Source organism: Barbus barbus (genome assembly GCF_936440315.1).
Source record: "Barbus barbus genome assembly, chromosome: 32".
In the NCBI taxonomy this organism is placed as follows: Eukaryota; Metazoa; Chordata; class Actinopteri; order Cypriniformes; family Cyprinidae; genus Barbus; species Barbus barbus.
Genome location: NC_136760.1, coordinates 18879483 through 18899490, shown reverse-complemented (window position 1 = coordinate 18899490; position 20008 = coordinate 18879483). Strand labels below are relative to the sequence as shown.

The following is a 20008-nucleotide window of genomic DNA, read 5'->3' as shown; positions in this document are numbered from 1 at the left end:
AAAAGCGAACGATCAAATTCGTTTGATAATACCAGAAATATGCTGGGAATTAAGTTATGCATTGTCACTTTAAACAACAGAGAGTGAAAGTAAGGTAAAGATTCAATAAAAAAAGCGGAGCTACAATCGCAAACCTCTCAGCAGCACAACAGACTGAAGCAATCGATCAATAAATAAATGATGTTTCAATAAATAAATCAACTTCCAGAGCACCAGAGACTTTTTTTATGCAATGTTAACTGAAAACAAATCACAAATTAAACTGAACTTAATAAAGTTTTACCCCATAAGAGTACAATTTTACCAAACATTGAGAGGTGAGCAGCACACTGAAGCAAAAATTAAGCTTCGCCAGCAATAAAGACAACATAATTCATTTTTATATAGCTATCAGGAGAGTTTTTACAGTATAACCAAATCCTCTGACATTTTTATTTTTTAATTCAATTTATTTTGCCATGTTTATAATAATCACTTAAAAAAAAAGGAAAACCAAGGAAATGAAACAAATGTTTATTATAATTAATAAAAGAACAATTTCAGATTGCCAGCAAATCTCTCAACATAAATCATATAGGAATACTCTGACCAGGGAAATCCAAAGAAGGTGCAAAAAGGCCTGGCTGAACCAAGCAATTAGGACAATAGACATACAGAACACAAAAATATTTACAAACTGAACAAGATGAACGAAAAACAACAGTGCTTAATGGCAAGTACTTATGACAGTGTAACAGGGATTCAAATTTCATCCAAGTGAACAAATTGCTTGCCTTTTTTCATTATCTCTACCCCAACTACGCTAAGTATTTGTAACCAGTAACATAAAGATGGTCTCTTTTCCATTTCTGAGACAAAAAAATTACCACGTCTTGCATATTTATTCATGTCACACCAAAACAGACACTGACCGTGTCTCGTGGTGCTTTATGAACAGTGTAGATGGAAACAACAGAGACCGACAGAAGAGGATGAAGATGGACAACATGTAAATTAGACATTCACAGCAGTGTTACTGTTTTTTTCTACCCATTCATTGATATGTCAGTGTATAAGTTCAGCTGTATCCTCAGGCTGCAGTAAAGCACGATCCAGTTGGTTATTGGCACAAGCTTAACTGCTTTAATTTGCCAGGAGACCATTCATGGCTTCACTCAATTAGCGATGAAGGTACTTTTACTAAACGTAGTGTATTGGGTAAAAGAAAAAAGTCAGGTTCACGTCACATCAAGGCTAAGACACTGACCCAGCTAATGAGAAGTTGTAGTTTAAATGTAATAATGACCTATGCCTGCTACTATTCGTATATTTTGGTGAGAATTGTATTCCTTTTTCAAATGACAGTACAACTGTAACAAAAGCATCTCTTAACGTTCCTCCACTGCACTACACAAAAGCCACTAGCATGAGTTGCAGTAGCAACAGAGCATTTTGACCTGCAACAAAGGCTAAACATTATGAACTTTAAAAGCAAACGACTCGGTTCGTTTCAATTAATCCTGTATACCAAGGCACACCAGACTCAATCACATGATTTGGGAGCAAACTGCACTGATGCCACTCAGGTGTCCATGATGGCTTATTAAAAAGTTTATGCACATGGGAGAGAGTTACATTAAAAGCTGACAGAAAGGCCTGAGAGACCCTTTCCCCAGCAGAAGAGGAAAAAAGCTTATAGGCAAACTACAGTGTTGATTTACAGTGCTGAAAAGGGTACAGAAGCCGATTTATTAGTAATAATGCAGTGTGTATCCATCCTCCATCTGCACCTCCAATGCTTTTCATCAAGCCAAAGCTAACTTCAAACTCACTCATTAGCGCTATTCGTTTCACCGTCCAAGTTCCTTGGCAAATGGCATTGACCCTCCAGAGAAATTTCAGGTGGGTTTGCTGTCCAGTGAGACTAATAAACTCGTTTTGTTTTTTGTTTTTTAAGTGAAAACGTGAATTTGGATCCACAGAGTGACTCGTTATGGGAACAACAGCACAACACAACCTTTGGTTAGTATTGGCATGCCTGTAGTTTCTTTTGGCTTCACTTCTAGTGTACAGTAGACTCTTTTTCTACCAGCTCTCAGGGGTCCTGCTTCTCACCCACCAATGAAATCCCAGGGTACGCACAAACACACAGCATGGGCTAATGCTGAAAATGTAACAATTTTTGCATTCTCGTGGTCAACATCATCTAGGTATGGTGTATTATTGTCATCGACTACATTTTTAGGAGCATTACCGAACAGTTCTTTGAATTAAGAACATTTTGGCGTCCTCCATGACCTCACATTCTGGACAGTTCTTTCAGTTGGCATCGGAAAGTATCCCGTTCGCTTGCATCTTTCTGTAATGAGAAATCAGTACTACATAAAGCACGTCTGCTTTAATGCCGCTTTCAGGAGAAAACTTCTGAACCAAAAAGGAACAAAGAAAACCCAATGCAGGAAGAGTAATCAATGGTGCAATTTTCTTCTCCTTGCTAGTATCATCTCAAAGAAAAAGGCTTCCTTTGCCTTTCGAAATACTTTGTATGGTAGTGCCTTTGCGAAAAATAAAAGTGCAACAGTTCAAGTTCCTCACTTCTTTTTGTCCTTCTGCTTCTTGTCAGGCTTGTTGCTTTGTTCTGTGGTCATGTTACGAGGCATGAGAAGAACGCCATCGGGGCCGTACTGCAGAAAGTATTCGCTGGCCGAGTAGGGTCTGCCTTCCTCGTCCCGCAGCTGTGCGAACAATTCCTGGGAAAGGCTTTGAACCTTCTGCTTTGTCTGTCTGATGCACTTACAGTACTCCATCTTCTCCTTCAGCAGCTGAGCTTTTTCGCGTTGCAGGTCTTGCACGCCCTGCTCGAGTTTCAGGATGGTGTCTAGCTTGCGTTTACGGCAGTTTTGCGCCGCCATTTTGTTCTTTCCGCGGCGGCGGATGTCGCGAATGAGTGAGAGCTGGTCCTCGTTGAGATGGTGCTTGGCCAGAAGCTCGTTGAACTCCTCAACGGGGAGGTTAATGATCTTCTCATTGGAGAATGGGATGTCCATGGCCCTCGCCCTACGTTCATCGCGGCTAGACTGCCTGTCAACACATTCTTGTGGTGGCTGTAGCTTGGTCTGCTGCATTTGCTTGTCTCTGCCTTTCTTGCTGCAAGATGCGGACAGCTGAGAACGCTCAGAGTAGGACGATGCCAGTGGTAGATTGTAGGTGTGGTTGTGATTGACGCTTTCCAACTGCGGTATGCCATGGAACTGAGATGGATCTTGGTAGCTCATGCGGCACAGCTTGCTATACTCTGGTTGGTAGCCCCCGACGGCTCCTTCCTCCGCTTCTGCTGTGGCCGCCTCTGAATCTGTACTGTAGCTCACAGCTCCTTCCTCCGAGAATGTAGCAGAGGTGGATGAAGATGATGCGGCTGACGAGCAGGATGTCTCCGAGTTGCTAGGTGAGGCTGGGCTATGGCTAGAGTCCAGTGAAAGACCTGAGTCGGAATCGAGCTCATCCTCGAGCTGAGAAGCCTGGTCTTGGCTGAAACCCTCTTCCATTGCAAGGTCTAGCAGGCTAATTTCATCCAGCATAGACTCTTCCAACAGACTGGAAAATGGATCTGGCAGCACCGGAGTAGTGGTTAGGTTTGTAGTACTGTTTAGAGGTGGTGGGAGAAAGAGTCCGGTCAAGTTAGTAGCTCCAAATGTTGAATTGATGTTGGAGGAGTTGCTAGAAGAGAGCCTGACTAAGGTAGGCCGCTGTACCCCGGTGGAATCCAGCTCGGGGTTGAAGAGTGTGGGAAAGTCCTGGCTGCAACTGGGAAGTGAAGCCTGGTGGAGACTAACATCCTGGTTAATGAGAGTGGACCGTGGGAGTTCAAAACTTCCTATTGTGGCTGATTCGGTAGTGCTGGCATTGTTGTTATTGGGGTCATTATTCATGGCGACATTTACTGCTGTATTGTTCACCTCCATGTCCTAAAAAAAGACGTAATGAATATTAGACAGGGTTTAATGGAGTGATGCTCATTACTATAGTCCTATCTATTCATTAAATAATATTTCATTTTATTTCACACAAACAATGACTAGAATACCTAGTTTACATAGAATACCTACAGTTTAATTGTTTTTTCAGGGTGTCAGGGTGATAAAAGTATTCAGAGATCATTATAATAAAAAAAGATTAAAAGTCTGACTGAAAGGAAGAAATTCCTGAATTTTTTTTTGGGAAAAAATATTTTAAGTGGTTATTAATATCTGAAAAAACTTGTCTGCCAAGTAGTGTTGTCAAAAATATCGATATTTCGATAAATATCGATACTGAAATATCTGAACGGTACCAATATTAATTTCCCGAAGTATCGATATACCGATACTAGCCGAGCTGTCACTTTCACTTCTCTCCAAAGGCGCGTGGACAAGCACCACACGTGACCGCACTCGTCTCCTTCGCTCTGGTTAAATAGCAAAAGTGAAGTGAATAGAAAGATGATTGCTCTGGTTGTTAAAGAACACAGCAGGAGCGCTATCTGTAGGGATCTATGATCTCCGCGATGCAGTGGCGGCTGGTGAAAAATGTTTTAGGTTGGGCTGTTTGTGCGGGGGGTCTGGGGGCTCCTCCCCCAGAAAAATTTTAATTTCATAGATGTGATTTCCTGCATTCTGGTGCATTTTAGGCCACCCATGTCCCTTGCTTATACCAATAAAATAACTCAAACCAGTCAATACCAATGGTCTAAAAAGACAATATTATTTGAACTGCCATGTAGAAATCAACAGTTTCACAGGTAATGATAATGAACAAGTTGCATGTTTATTATGCTCCGTGTCCAGATAGAAAAAGTGCAAACGCATAACGATAAATTATAGGAAATACAACAATCTAGTTCTTTAATCAATCCCCAACTGTAGACTACATATCTTTAAAGTTCACTGTAGACAAATTGGATAATGGATAACAGTCTGTGTTGATACTAGAGAAAGAGAGAAGGCTCTCAAAGAAAGCGTGGGACAACATTCTTGAAGAACACCAAGTATGAGAAGAAAAATTATTTTAACATTTTAGCTAGTATGAAACACAGTAATCCAGCTCAGAACTTCGAAACAAAAAAAGCAAAGCAAACATACAGTTAGATTCCTATTGAGATCACTATTTTAATGGCAAATGTGTGTGAAACGTGGTGTGTGACTGTGAGTGAGAGAGAGAGACTGAGTGAGTAAGAGAATGACAGCATAAAAATGAATACGCTATATTCACTCAAAATTGTGGCAACAGATTACAAGCAATATTATTAAATACATTTAACAAATTAGAATTGAGTAATAATTAATCTAATTAATTCCTTAAAAGTTAACCATTTAAAATCAGTAAAATTTACAAAAAATGTTTTTAAACAAAAATATCTGAATTAAGAATTCTTTTTTATTTACATTAATGCTACTCGACGTCGCCGGCGCTGCCATACTGCACTCGCACTCCTCTGAGGTAAATGTCCCGCGCAGCAGGTGCACTGCTCTAATCTTGGTACTAGGGGCGATATTTTCAGCGCCCCCAAACCATAAAATTCGACGACGATGATTGGCAAAATATAAACTTTTTTGCGTAGCAACAGGGGAACCATTGGCTTAAATTCCAGCACTGTAGGGCTGAGCGAACTGGCGCCCAGGGAAGACAGCCTATTGGCTACTACTACACCAACATGAAGTGAATGCAAATATCATTCTGGAGAGTTCACCGGGGGGTGGTGATGGCGCAGTGGATAAGACACACGCCTTTGGTGTGAGAGACCCGGGTTCGAATCCACTGTGAGACACCAATGTGTCCCTGAGCAAGACACTTAACCCCTAGTTGCTCCAGAGGCGTGCGACCTCTGACATATATAGCAATTGTAAGTCGCTTTGGATAAAAGCGTCAGCTAAATGAATAAATGTAAATAAATGTGTTCTAAACACATTCTAAAGTAAAACCATTAATAGCATGTCATTAACACGGATCATTTTTCAAAATGAGAGATTATTAAAAACTTCTTATTATTAAATAAAAAAATAAATAAAAATAAAAAACTGGCAGGGAGGTCGGCGCCCCAGCTCCCTCTATGGGCGAGCCGCTGCTGCCGCGATGCAGAGAACGCGCACGGAATCCAGTCATAAAAACGGAATTTACAGTTTAACGCGGAATGTCACAGAATTTGTCAAAGTTTGGATGAATTAATCAAAAGTAGGTCATTACACTTAAATCAAATCGCGATATGGACTAGTATCTGTAAATATTAAGCTGCAAAAGTGGATTTAAATATGAATCCTGCATGTTCTGCGCGTCTCTGTGTGAATGTGCTGCACGTGCGTTTGTGTTTACTAATGTGGCGCTCGCGGTGATTTCAGCGTCTGCCGTCTCAATGAGGACATAAATACATCAACAATATCTCCAGAACTGATCTGAAAGGCACTTTACGAGCATTTTAACATTTAATTTGAGTAAAACTAGCATCATATCATACACACACAGAACTTTAGAAGTATTCACGGCAACCCGTCAAAATAAAAGTTCGGTTTAACAGCCTATTAAAGACCGTGTGCCAGAAATAGGCTATATTACTATTATTTAGTAGAATGTACATAATACTACTACACTGTTCATTTTTTTTAAAGAAATAATCACAAAATATTTTAATTTTAATAGTAAATCCCCTTCATTTGCCAAAAATGTAAATGTTTAATTTTCATTAATTCAAATATAAATTAATTAAAATTGTTTTATGCCTTCATCTGATATCCAGTAAAATTTAAATACACAACACAGAATTTCTGAGGGGGAAAACACATTTCATAAGGCTACTGTAAGAATAAATAAAAATTGTTTGTATGCATTCAAATAATAGACATGCTAAAACATAAGGTGAGAAAAAAATAAAACATTTCATACGGCCCTAAACGTGTCATTTTTGTTACACTTTTAATAAATTTAATGTTAAATTGTATAATTTTCATGATTTTAATGAATTAGACATGTTTTTAGATTAATAGCATTTAATTTGACCATTAAAAAAAAAAAAAAGAGTCCAGAAAAATTCAAACGGAAAAAAACGGAATCCAGAAAAATTAAAATGGAAAAAATTGAATGTAGAAAAAAATAAAACGGAATTTGGGGAAAAATAAAACGGATTTCATAGGGCCCTATATCTGGAGATATTTTGGTTATGAAGCAAATGAGAATATCAACAAATAGAACTTTGGATTTTAATTAGTACATGTATTAGTAAACGTTAGTTTCAATGAACATTTAACTAAGATTAATAAATAAATCAACAAATGCAGTACCTCAAGACATTTTTTTTGTTCATGTAAAATATACCGCATGTTCTCGACTTGTTACATTTATCTTTAAATTAAAAAAAATTACCCCCTTAATATTGTGGCATTTTGTTTCACCGTGGTATCGAAAATGGTATCGAGTATCGATATTTTTCAAGGTATCGTATCGAAGTTAGAAATTCCAGTATCGTGACAACACTACTGCCAAGTCAAAGTCATACAGTAAGACCAACATACTCTTGTTCAGAACCTCACGATGTGGTGTCAAGGCCAGTTAGTCTCTTTATAGACATTTATAGAGCAATGCAAGGTTAGTTTAGGTTTTACAATGTCATGTTATTCATATATATATATATATATATATATATATATATATATATATATACTCTTAATTTTTGGGATGGGTCTTTCAATTCGGTACGCATGTGTACCAAACAAATCATTAAATTTTTTAGTAAATTCAGACAATACAATGCTGTTATGACACTCTTTGATGTGGTGTGACAAATTGCTGTATAGAAGCCTCAGTTCTAATGGCAGTGTGGAGCACGTTCATCTTTACTACTAGTTTTAACGAAAAATAAACATGAATGAACATCTCATGTAATCGCTCAATCAGTGTTTTATTGTGGAAAGACGTCTCTAAAACAGCTTGTTAACAAAATGTCATGTAGCATTTCATTTACCTTAGGAAAGTCATCAGTGTCTACAGCTCATTATTTCCAAGAGAAGTCTAGAGAATAGCATTTTGAAAAATATTAGACTATATACTCCATTATATTTTACCTGTTAGTGATGTCTTAATTTAGAGGTTAATTTAAAAACTGCATTATGTGCAACGTTTCCATACACATTTTTAATTTGAGTGTTGATTATTATAGTTAAAAATAAATAGTAACTAAATTTAAGTTTGTGTTCTTTTGTTAATTGTAGCCTTGTAGTAATGTAAAAGGGCTCCCTATAATTAAGAGCTGAAGCTGAGGTAGATAGAAAATTGTAACTGAATTTAAGCAATTTGTTTAGTAAACCATTGTTTAATTAGAAAAAAAAATAAAATAAAAAAATATAAATATATGTTTATCCTCCTGCTGTGACGAAACCATACCGGACCGTGACTTCGAAACCGAGGTACGTACCGAACCATCATGTTTGTGTACCGTTACACTCCTAATACATACATACATACATTATATATATATATATATAATTAGGGCTGTCAGTTTAACTCAATTAGTTATGAAAAAAATAACATGATTAAAATATTTTAACAGTTAATGCACTGGCCCCACCCCCCAGACTAGTATGTCATCTTACATTTACATAAACTTGACTGTTGACAAATATGATGCAGCGCAACGATTTCATAAATGCAATTATGGCATAAAATTCAAGATGTTGGGGCAAAAATGGTCCTGTATGAGTTTTTGTCTCATATTTATATCACATGATAAGCGATAGCACATCAGCAGCGAGAGCAATATCACATGAGTGCCGTTTATGTCCGAATAGCACGAGAGCAAAATGTGATTTTACACAACGGTTCAGTAAATAATAAGACCATAGCGCCATTATGGAGATTATCCACTGAACCCAAATTTCGTATGCTCTTCTGTATCAGCCGCAACACAAGGATGCGCTATTTTCATTCAAATCAAAGCGTAAACATACATAGAAGACGTATCCGCGAGGTGCGGCTGACACAAAACAGTGTACGCAGTTTGCGTTCAGTGGATAATCTCCAAAATGGCTCTACAGTGACGCAGAGAGAGACAGAGACGAATTGTTGAAAAAAAAAAAAAAAAGGTGTTATTTTTATTTTCTTTGTGTACAAAAAGTATTCTCGTTGCTTCATAAAATTCAGATTGAACCACTGATGACAGATGGACTATCCTGACGATGCTTTTCATACGTTTCTGGGCCTTGACAGTAGTAATTACTTGGCAGTCAATGGGACAGTCACAAGCCTCCCAGTTTTCATCTAAAATATCTTAAATTGTGTTCCGAAGACAAAGCTTTTACGGGTTTGGAATGACATGGGGGTAAGTGATAAATGACAATTTTCATTTTGGGGTGGAGTAACTCTTTAATATTGTGTTGTATTTTAAACACAATATTGCCTGTTTTTGCTCCGTTTTGCCAAGAAAAAAATATTACCTATAAAGCCACAGCAGAACTGTTGTACGTCTCAACATAGCGGTGTAGTGTTTTAAACAAATCAGATGAATCAATGATTCAAAGGCCAATTCATGAAGTGAGCCATTTACTGAATTCGTGAATGAATCAGCTGTTTGAATGAATCAAAACTGCTGGCAGTTTTAGTTTCTTATTTAGAGAATTATTTCATTAAAAAAAGGAAAAAAATAGGGGGGAAAAAATCTTTTAATCTAATAGTTCACCCAAAAAACTTTAAAGGGGTGGTTGAATTTTTTTTTTCTAGGCTTGATTGTTTATGGGGTGCAGTCTAACATGTTAATGCTTCGTTTAAAAAAAAAAAACACATTATTTTTCACATAATTTACCTTTATTCCACACCGCTCTGTCCCTTCTCTGATAAACGCGCTGATCATTTCCTGCTTTTATGAAGCCCCTCCTTCAGAAATACGGGCTCTGATTGGTTAGCTGGTCCAGTGTGTTGTGATTGGCTAAACTGCCTCTAGTGCGTGTCTAAACGTCCTGCCCCTCAGCTTAGCGGAATGTGCTCCGGTTGTATTGTAAACAATGGCATCATCTATATTGCTTATCAATTTGAGCCTGATTGAGACCCAGAAAATATTAATGAAGAGGATCATGCAGAACCTGTCCAAGCACGGTTTTTAACAGTAGTTTTTTGTTTGTTGTTGTCTTATACTTTTAGATATTCTGCTATTTGTAACTGTTAGCTTTTAGTATACGGTTTTATTCTGATTAAAGCTTTAATACAGTACAGCAACTGCACACGCATCCATGTATAACGCTTCTCATAGCTATGTGAAAATAAGTGTATTCACTGAGCTGATGATCTAAATCAGAGAGAGAGAGAGAGAGAGAGAGATTCAGAGCAGAGCGTGTGCAGAGCATTGGACATGAGGAACAGTATTAAGAACCGCTGCTTTAGAACATTGATTTTGAAACTTGTGAATCGATTAGAATCATTAGAAGACAGAATCGCGATTCATACAGTGCCCTCCAAAAGTATTGGAACAGTAGAGACAAAATTGCTCTGTTGGCTGTGGAGTCAAGACATTTACAAATATGATTAAAAGATGAATATGACACAGAACTACAGAATGTCACAGTTTATTATTGGGTGATTCAACACATAAATGTTTTACCAGCTAAGAAGTTCCACTTTTAGAGTTTCATCCCTCTATCTGATGTGAGCATAAGTATTAGAACAGTTACCTCACAGGTCTTTCTAAGTGATCAGCTGTGTCCTGTTGCATTAATTCTTCAGAAATTAAAAGCAGGGAATGTGTCGTATCAGTTATATCCATTACTTCTGTATTCTGAATCCTGCATTCGATGATGACACACAAACCAGGATGAAGATGAGGGAGCTGACTTTGAGAGAAAAGTAAGCAATTTGGATGCTAAAAGAAAAGAGGAAGTCAATTATAGCTATAGCAAAAACAAAGGGCATGGAGAAATCAACAGTCTGGAAACCACCAGCGACACCAGCAACCAACAACTACCTGATCGACTGAGAAAACAACAGTAGCTGATGACAGACAAATCATAAAAACTATGAAAATTAACCCTAAAAGACGTGTCTGTAAAATCACCAACAACTTCCAGAAAGCTGGGGTGATGCTCTGACAATCTACTGTCCTCAGGAGTACGGTGTACATTTTAGGACATCCTCAGACCTGTCATAAAATTAAATGGTGTCGTGCCTCAGACTGAAAGGCTTCAGGTCTCAGGAAAAACAACATCAGGTCTCATACAATTAGGCATCAGGCAAAACGGACTCAGATTAAAAGGCATCAGATTAAAAGGCATCAGGCAAAACGGACTCAGATTAAAAGGCATCAGATTAAAAGGCATCAGGCAAAACGGACTCAGATTAAAAGGCATCAGGCGAAACGGACTCAGGTAGAGTATGACGTGTCGCGCTGCCCCGCCCCGCGCCGCCCCATTAGTTTAACATTTAACTGAAACTGTTAGAATATATCAGGAGCGGCTTACCTCCTTCCGCCATCCTCAACCATTCCACACCACTTGTTTTGAACCGCGTGCGTGTGACGTCACATGGGGCGGGGCAGCGCGACACGTCACACTCTACCTGAGTCCGTTTCGCCTGATGCCTTTTAATCTGATGCCTTTTAATCTGAGTCCGTTTCGCCTGATGCCTTTTAATCTGAGTCCGTTTCGCCTGATGCCTTTTAATCTGATGCCTTTTAATCTGAGTCCGTTTTGCCTGATGCCTAATTGTATGAGACCTGATGTTGTTTTTCCTGAGACCTGAAGCCTTTCAGTCTGAGGCACGACACCGTTTAATTTTATGACTGAGGTCTGAGGATGTCCTAAAATGTACACCTGAAGACTTTCAGTCTGAGGCACGACACCGTTTAATTTTATGACTGAGGTCTGAGGATGTCCTAATAATTTTATGACTGAGGTCTGAGGATGTCCTAAAATGTACACCGTACTGGAGACTTTGACACAGAATTACAGATGCTACACAGCAAGATGCAAACCTCTGACCAGCACCAAAAATAGAAAGGCAAGATTAGAGTTTGCAAAAAAGCACAAAGGTGAGCCAGAAGAGTTTTGGAACTGTGTTTATGGACCGATGAGACAAAGATGAACCTTTATCTAAGTGATGGGAAAGCAAAAATCTGGAGATAAAAAGGGAACTGCAAATGATCCCAAGCATACAGCCTCATCTGTAAAGCATGGTGGAGGTGGCGTCATGGAATGGGCATGCATGGCTGCCTACCAATCTTGCCTACCAATATTCAAGAAAATGCCACCAGATTAATTTGGAAGTGCTTCATATTGCATCAGGACAATGACCAAAAACACCCTGCCAGTTCAGTCAAAGAATTTATAAGGGCAAAGAAATGGAAAGTCTTAGATTGCCCAAGTCAATCTCCAGATTTAAATCTGACTGAACATGAATTTCACCAGCTGAAGAGGAGAGTAAAGGCTGCATTAAATGTTGGGAAAAGCATTTCAAAGGATGAGACCAAGAGTCTGGTGATGTCTATGGGTCACAGACTCACTGCTGTGATTGTGTGCAAGGGATCTGCAACTAAATGATAGCTTTTAATCTTTTATATCTGCTTTGTTCAACTGTCCCAATACTTATGCTCACATCAATGAGTGGGATGAACTCTAAAAGTGCTGTTCTTTTTATTTGGTAAAACATGTATGTGTTGAAACGGCTAATAATAAAATGTGACATTCTGTAGTTTTGTCAAGTCACCTTTATTTATATAGCGCTTTTAACAATACAGATTGTGTCAAAGCACTTAACAGTATCAAATTGGACGATAGAGTGTCAGTAATGTATAAAAATAAGATTAAACACTCAATATTCAGTTAAGGCATTTCATTATTGAATTCAGAGTTGTGTCTCATTCATCTTTTAATCATATTTGCAAATGCCTTGATTCCACAGGCAACAGAGCAATTTTGTCTTTACTGTTCCAATACTTATGGGGGGCACTGTATATGAATAAATTATTACGTGCACCCATAGTTTTCTCTTACTTTTCTCTAGCAGTGCAGCATGGCCTCACCCCCTTTGCTGTGTGTTCCCAGGGGCGGGGTTTATCTGGGTTTGTTACGTCACAAAATAGGGCTGGGCGATATATCGCATGCGATTGTCATGCACATCTCATCAGTAAAGCCGGTTCTGTAATTAGTGTTAAATCTCCATCACCTGCCTTCAAATGGAGCTGCATTTACACAGAGCCGTAGTTCACTGAAAAACTATGCAATATCGCGTTCATTATCAAAGGCGATTCATCTGCGATAATGAACGTGCTATTGCGTAGCTTGTCAGTGAATTACGGTTCTGTGTATTAAATGCAGGTGATGGAGATTTACCGCTAATCACGGAACCGGCTTTACTGACAAGACGCGCATGATAATCGCATTTGATATATATCGCCCAGCCCTATTACAAATCCAGAAGGTAACTCGTTGTAGCCCTACGAACCGTTTTTGTAGGTATTAAACTGCCAGAATTTTAAAAGATGATATCTCTGTTTGCACTGAACTTTCAGATTCGCAACTTTGCCGATATTGTTTATGCTCAAACAGCAACATTACACACTAATTAGCTTTTTAAAAAAGTGAAATCACAAACAACCACCCCTTTTATTATCCCATCATTTACTCAAACCTGAATGACTTACTTTCTTTTGTGGAACATAAAAGAAGGTATTTTGAAGACTGTAGGTAACAAAGCTGTTTTGGTTACCAATGACATCCACTGCATGAACGGAAAAAAACAACAACAAAAAAAAAACCCAGATGTTACTCAAATTATCTTCTTTTATGTTTCATAGTTTATGTTGAATCAAATAAAATATCCCATTCTAAAGCTACTATTTATAATGTCTACTTAATACTTTCTCATTTAACACAAAAATAGCATTAAATAAACTTAAATGTAATTTGCGATTAATTCGATTAAATAATCGACACATCATGTAATTAGATAAAATATTTTAATCGACTGACAGCCCTGATATATGTAATATATATATAGATGGATAGATATATGCATACACTCACATGTATTCATGGTAAGGGTGTGATGGTGAGGAAATTTTCCCACCGGTTAATCGATGAGTGACAACACCGGTAATACCGGTATCACCGTGGAGGGGGGCTTTTTTTGGGTTTTCCCTCTTTTCCTTTGCTTTTAAATTAGCGCTGTGCACATTTTACTTTCACATATGGATTTTCATCTGAAAGATGGATGTAGTAGTAACTTTACATGGTCGCTCAATCTAATGTTCACCTACAAATATGTGCACTATTCAAGTGTCTGTGCGGAGTGCGGAAACTGAACAGCAGAGCGCTCACTGCATGACAGATGGAGGCGCCGGTGCGGTCTTTTTCTCTTAAAGGAACACTCCACTTTTTTGGAAATAGGCTCATTTTAATTCATTTTTGAATCCATTCAGCGGATCTCCGGGTCTGGCGGTAGCACTTTTATCTTAGCTTAACATAGATCATTGAATTTGATTAGACCATTAGCATCTCGCTCAAAAATTACCAAAGAATTTAGATCATTTTCTTATTTAAAGCTCGACTCTTCTGTAGTTACATAGTGTACTAAGACCGACGTAAAAATGAAAAGTTGCGATTTTCTAGGCCGATATGCTGGGGACTACTTTCAGGCGCTGCATAATATCACTGCGCCTGCTGCACCCATGGTACGGCAGCAAAGTTCCTTGATTACTACACCGGAACGAGAGTGTAGTTCCTAGCCATATCGGCCTAGAAAATCGCAACTTTTCATTTTTCGTCGGCCTTAATACATGATGTAACTACAGAAGCATCAAGCTTTAAATAAGAAAATTATCTAAACTCTTTGGTCATTTTTGAGCGAGATGCTAATGGTCTAACCAGATTCAATGATCTATGCTAAGCTAAGCTAAAAGTGCTACCGCCAGACCCAGAGATCAGCTGAATGGATTCAAAAATGGTAAAACTCAACTGTTTAACTCTAGGGGAGTTGTAAAATGGGTCTATTTCCAAAAAAGTGGAGTGTTCCTTTAAAATACTCTGTCATTTTTGATCATATAGATAAGAGGAACACATTTTTCAAATCTGTAAAAACTTTTATTTTTTTATTTGTGTGCACTCAGAATAACAACGAAACGTTATGCATTTCGTTTCTAAACTAAATCTTCCGCCATCGTCTTGTTTGTCTCACCTCACGTGATAAATTAAATCTGATCTGTGATGCAACTGTCGTTCAGCATGCTGCATTGAGCAGCCGCGTTCAGTTTTACTTGTAGTGTCTGTTCTCTAACTGAACAAAATTATTTTTATTACTATAAAAAGTCAAAACGACGGTGGGGGACGGTGCTGTGGTGGACAAGTGACGTAACCGGCTTCACGCCAGTAAAACAGTCAACACTGTCTATCGTAGTAAGCCTAAATTTATGGTTTAAGAAAAATGTGTTATTGCTTTTTATTCGATGGATACACCACATTTATCACAAGTAAAAAATTTAATTGGAAATGGTATAAATCCAAAAGCACATTATAATGTGTTTTTAAAATGACTTTTAATTTGACACTATTACAACCACTGTCACTAAGCCATAAATAATATCTATATATTCCTTTCATCAATTTTGAATGCAATAAATGCACAAACCTGCAGTTCCATTATTGACATTATGTCCTGCCACTGCTGCTCCAGGTCTAGTGGTGTATCAGACTGTGACAGTGGGGCTTGCAGAGGGATCCCTTGTGATGTTGAAGGTGTTTCCTCGGTTGAAGCTCTCTGCTGTGAGGTGGGTCCAGTGGCCTGGAACTAAAGAGAAAAAAAGTCACTGTAAAATGACAATCAAACAAAAAAACTGCCAAGTTTTAATCTTTTATGTAGCATGAATTTCACTGTTGCTACCTCTGGCTCTTCTCCAAATGGAAAGGTAGCCTCCAGAAGCCTCAGACATTCCTGCAGCGATAATGAAGTCTGAGCACCGAGACTGGTAAGCTAGGAAATACAACAAGAAAAGTCCATGTGATTCAAAGGCTGACTGAGATTCACTTCACATCTACAGCTCACCAGCCTTTTTGAATAATCTAAAAGCATTATTAAGCAAAACCTTGCTGTGCTCCTCACACCTTCCTGGAATCCTAGCATATTACAGCATATACCTCCGCAGGTATGCTTTCTCCTGTCTCTCCATCAACATGAGTTAGGCTCTGCACTGCTTGGAGATTAAGTCCATTTCTCCAGCTTTCCTCTCTTCCACCTGCCTCCTCGTTCTCTTCATTAGGTTTATCACTCTCCTTCTGCCGACTGCTATAGTTAAATACTTCTCGGCCAGCACCAAGGTCAATATCCTGCCTCCATTGGATGTCTATGAGGTCAATGTCCTAGAAATATATTCATTAAAGTGGAGTGTCATAACAGGTCTAAGATTACGGGACATCATAAGATAATTATATATAATGAGGGACATGATGCAGATTCGTCAGCTCTTATTTGGCTAATTGTTCCAAGCATGTATTCCTAAATAAATCACAAAGGAACCACGTGTCTCTCTCTCTCTCTCAAAAAAATTAAATGCTACATATTGTATAAGGTCCTGACAACCATAAGAGTAGATGACCTCTACTACTACTACTATAATCTCCATTTGATTCAGTGCAGTATTTGTTCCACATGTCCACATTGCTAGAAAATGTAATATTTACATTACTGTTAGCCTAAAACATTAACATTAGCATAACTACCTAGTTTTAAGAGAAACAGCTCTATCGAGGAGACCACACCCTGTCCAGCCACTATTGTAAGGCTCATAATGTAGAGTAAGAATACTACTCTTTCACATACAACGCTCTTAATAGCCACTATGCAATGCGCTTAATCTAATAGCTAGAGATAATAGCATAACACTGTTCTCTCTTTGAAGAAATCAAATACGAACCAATGTCAATCTAATTACTGTAGGCTAAGCTAAAAACACACAGCTACTGTACCTCTTTGGAGAGGTCGTCGCTGCTCTCTCTCTCCCCTTGCTCCTGACTGTCCTCAGGGGCCACGGCTCCCAGGCTGTCCTCTCCACTGAGGCTGTAAGTGGTCTCAGAAGCACCGCCAGCCCCTCTCATGGCCGAGGCTTCGGAGTTGTTCACGTCCTCCAGGCTGCCCCCATTGTCCAGGGCAATGCTGGGGCCGGACTGACTGGTTGCCGAAACCACAGTCTCAGGGTCACGATGCACCAGCCAGGCACTTAGCTCGGTGCTGGGCACACGCAGATGATCCAGGGAGTGCACCTGGTTCAGAAGCCGGCGAGTGGCAAAAAAATGGTCCAGGTCCACACTTTTAGGATGGATGCCATAGCCGTCCAGGGTGTTACGGAGATTGTGGAACTGCGTCTGGGTGTAGGCCGAGCTGGGGCCCAGGATGATCTCACGGAGTGGAGGGAGCTGATTGTTTAAATAAGTGTCCAAGTCCAACCGTACCCCAATTAGACTCAGGAGGATAGTGAACTGAATAAGACCCTCTGTGAAGTACTTTTTCAAGTAAAGCATTTCTTTGCAAAGGAACAAAAAAAGAAAAACCTCAAAAAGGAATTAAAAAGCAAAAAAAATAAATAATACACACATACAAATGTCAAACCCGATTAAGGTTATGGTCAGCCTTGTAAACGATAGAAAATCGAAAGCAGACACAAGATAAAAGGATGCTCGCTTCGTTTCACGGTCATGTGCTTGTAATAAAACAGGACTAAAGATGAAGATAAATCCTCTTTTGTTGTCTTTGAAGAAAGTTTTTTCACCCAAATTATATCCAGCTTATATATTTGTAAGCATGCACTTTCAAAGTTCACCAAGCCTGCATAGAAAGAGAAGACAGAAATTAATCAAAATTTTACAATATTATTAGCAATTAAATTGCAAATATTTCAAGTGCAAGTGATTTTTCAAATCAGTTAAATAACATCAAAAGTGCTTGCATCATAATGTAGTATAATACACAAATTAAATTTCAACATTCTAATGTTAACACATTCTGATTTATGAAAGCACACCAGACATCACAACAAAGTGTTTTAACAACCTAATTCAAGTAATACTATGACAATTTACAGTCTTACTATGAAACTGTTATTATAAAATATTAAATGACCTCCCACCACATACACCCACCTCACAATCACACCCACATCAATCCATCCCTGTAGCCCTCTAATAACCTAAAGTACGCAAAGAAATCGCGCATGTTCGCCACCAATAAATTCCAGATCGGTGACTGAGCTTCGGCCTAATGTCGTTCTCTGTCTACTTTCATCTCCTCCTTCTAAAACCTAATCTAAGAACAATTTACTTATCCAAGCACTGTGAAGTATTGACCTCTTACACTTCCGCTATCACAGCCCAGCAGCCCGTTAGCAACAAGTGGCGCAACAGCCTCTGATTGGCTAAGATGCCTGTCACTCATTTCCTCTCCGTGCTACAGCCAATAAGGAGGCGGGCCCTGACGGGGTTCTACCGGGGACATTGAATTACTAATAACAACTTTTATTAAATACCCAGTTCTTGTCAACTGGTTAAACCTAACCGTTCAAAACGGTTCCTTCGGTTCACGCAATGCTGTCTTGTGCACTGACACACACTCCCACATTCGCAATTTCGAAAGCTATAGCTAACTTAGCCCGCTAGCATAGCATCAAAATAGTCCGTTTTCATACTTACTCAGGAAGAGTTTACTGACAAATGACACCGAATGCCTCTACATGCATACACAGCCACTGTCATCAGTCACTTCCAACTAACTACGCACTTATTCCCTTAGATCTCTATGTGGTTGTCACTCCCCTCTCGTTTTGAATGGCCCACCATGACTTGCAGAATTTCCTCTTGCCGACAACTTGGCTGAACTGAGGCGCTGAAACATGCTGCCACTGCGCATGCGTAGAATATTCTAGTGCACATACGGGATGAGATCATTCATCAAAATTCCCCGTTGTATACAAACCTATAAATAAGACTTTTTTTTTTTTTTTATATAACATAATTTAATAGTGGTATCTGTCTGTGTGGTATCTATTTGACTTCTATTAGTTGTCCCGCCTTTATTTTTCTTCCCTTTCTCGATGAGCTCCGTGGGAATACAATACTGGCGATATTTGCAATATTCAGAAGTGGTACTGAAAGTCACAAAATAATTGACAATCACTAAAACACTGGCCAAAAATACTCTGATACCGAGACTAATTGATGGATAATACTTTATGCCAAAAGAATCATGCATTATTATCATATGGGGATAGTTGTCACACTTTTACTCCAATTAATATTTCTTAGCGTAGGTTTATCTTTTAAAATAAATTGTCCATAAAGTCTAGCCTGCAAAAAAGTTTCTGACGACATTTAGAAAAATACATACCGTTCATTTATACATTTATTGACATTTTATTCTCGTCACAATGTCACCAGCCATTAAATAAATAGCATGTTATAGGCTTTTCATCAACATTTTTCATCAACACTGAAACCAGCACACAAAATAGCAACCAAAGTAGCTTTTGTCGCAGTAAATATTGTAGTTAATTAATTGAATTAAATTATATCACTTTGCACAACTTGACTCAATAAAATATTTTACTATAAAAATGCGTTTAGTTACTTATAGCCACTAGATGGCGCTCATTGAGCGTGTTTGACAGGGTCGCTTCTGTTCTATAGCAGGGTTCAAGATTGTAACTACCCTCCTCATAACATTATCTTTTTTGTTTGATGAATTTTGAATTACAGCTATTTTGGTTTTTAGAAATTTTTAATGGATATCTACATCAATCATGCTTCTTTGTGTCAGCCTTGAGAGGCAGTGGGGAAAAAAACCATGAATGCCTCCAAGTTTTTCTTATGTCTCTCTCCAACTCACATTCTCTCTGAGACATGCATTGAGAAATTCAGATATTACAGATACAGTCAGGAGAGTTACATATAAGAGCCCTGTTAGCATTTGGTTGCAATGCACTCTCGTTTGAGGCCAATTAAATGCTCAAGCATCTCTTAAACAGACAATAGTGCATTGACAAAAA

General features: G+C 38.5%; 1 protein-coding gene across 2 annotated transcripts; it reads right to left on the bottom strand.

Annotated features, from left to right (window-relative positions):
* Positions 1-498: 498 nt before the first annotated feature.
* On the bottom strand, positions 499-18877 carry LOC306852590 (endoplasmic reticulum membrane sensor NFE2L1-like). 2 transcript variants are annotated; one of them, XM_079389544.1, is made up of 6 exons: positions 18657-18843; positions 16941-17796; positions 16113-16334; positions 15859-15948; positions 15607-15765; positions 499-3944 (listed from the first exon to the last, which is right to left on the bottom strand). In XM_079389544.1, the coding sequence occupies exons 2-6, from the start codon at positions 17490-17492 to the stop codon at positions 2571-2573; spliced, it is 2397 nt and encodes a 798-aa protein (XP_079245670.1). In that variant the 5' UTR covers positions 17493-17796; positions 18657-18843; the 3' UTR covers positions 499-2570. The 2 variants fall into 2 exon arrangements, with proteins under 2 accessions (XP_079245670.1, XP_079245671.1); XM_079389545.1 differs by lacking the exon at positions 16113-16334 and having other exon boundaries at positions 18657-18877.
* Positions 18878-20008: the final 1131 nt, after the last annotated feature.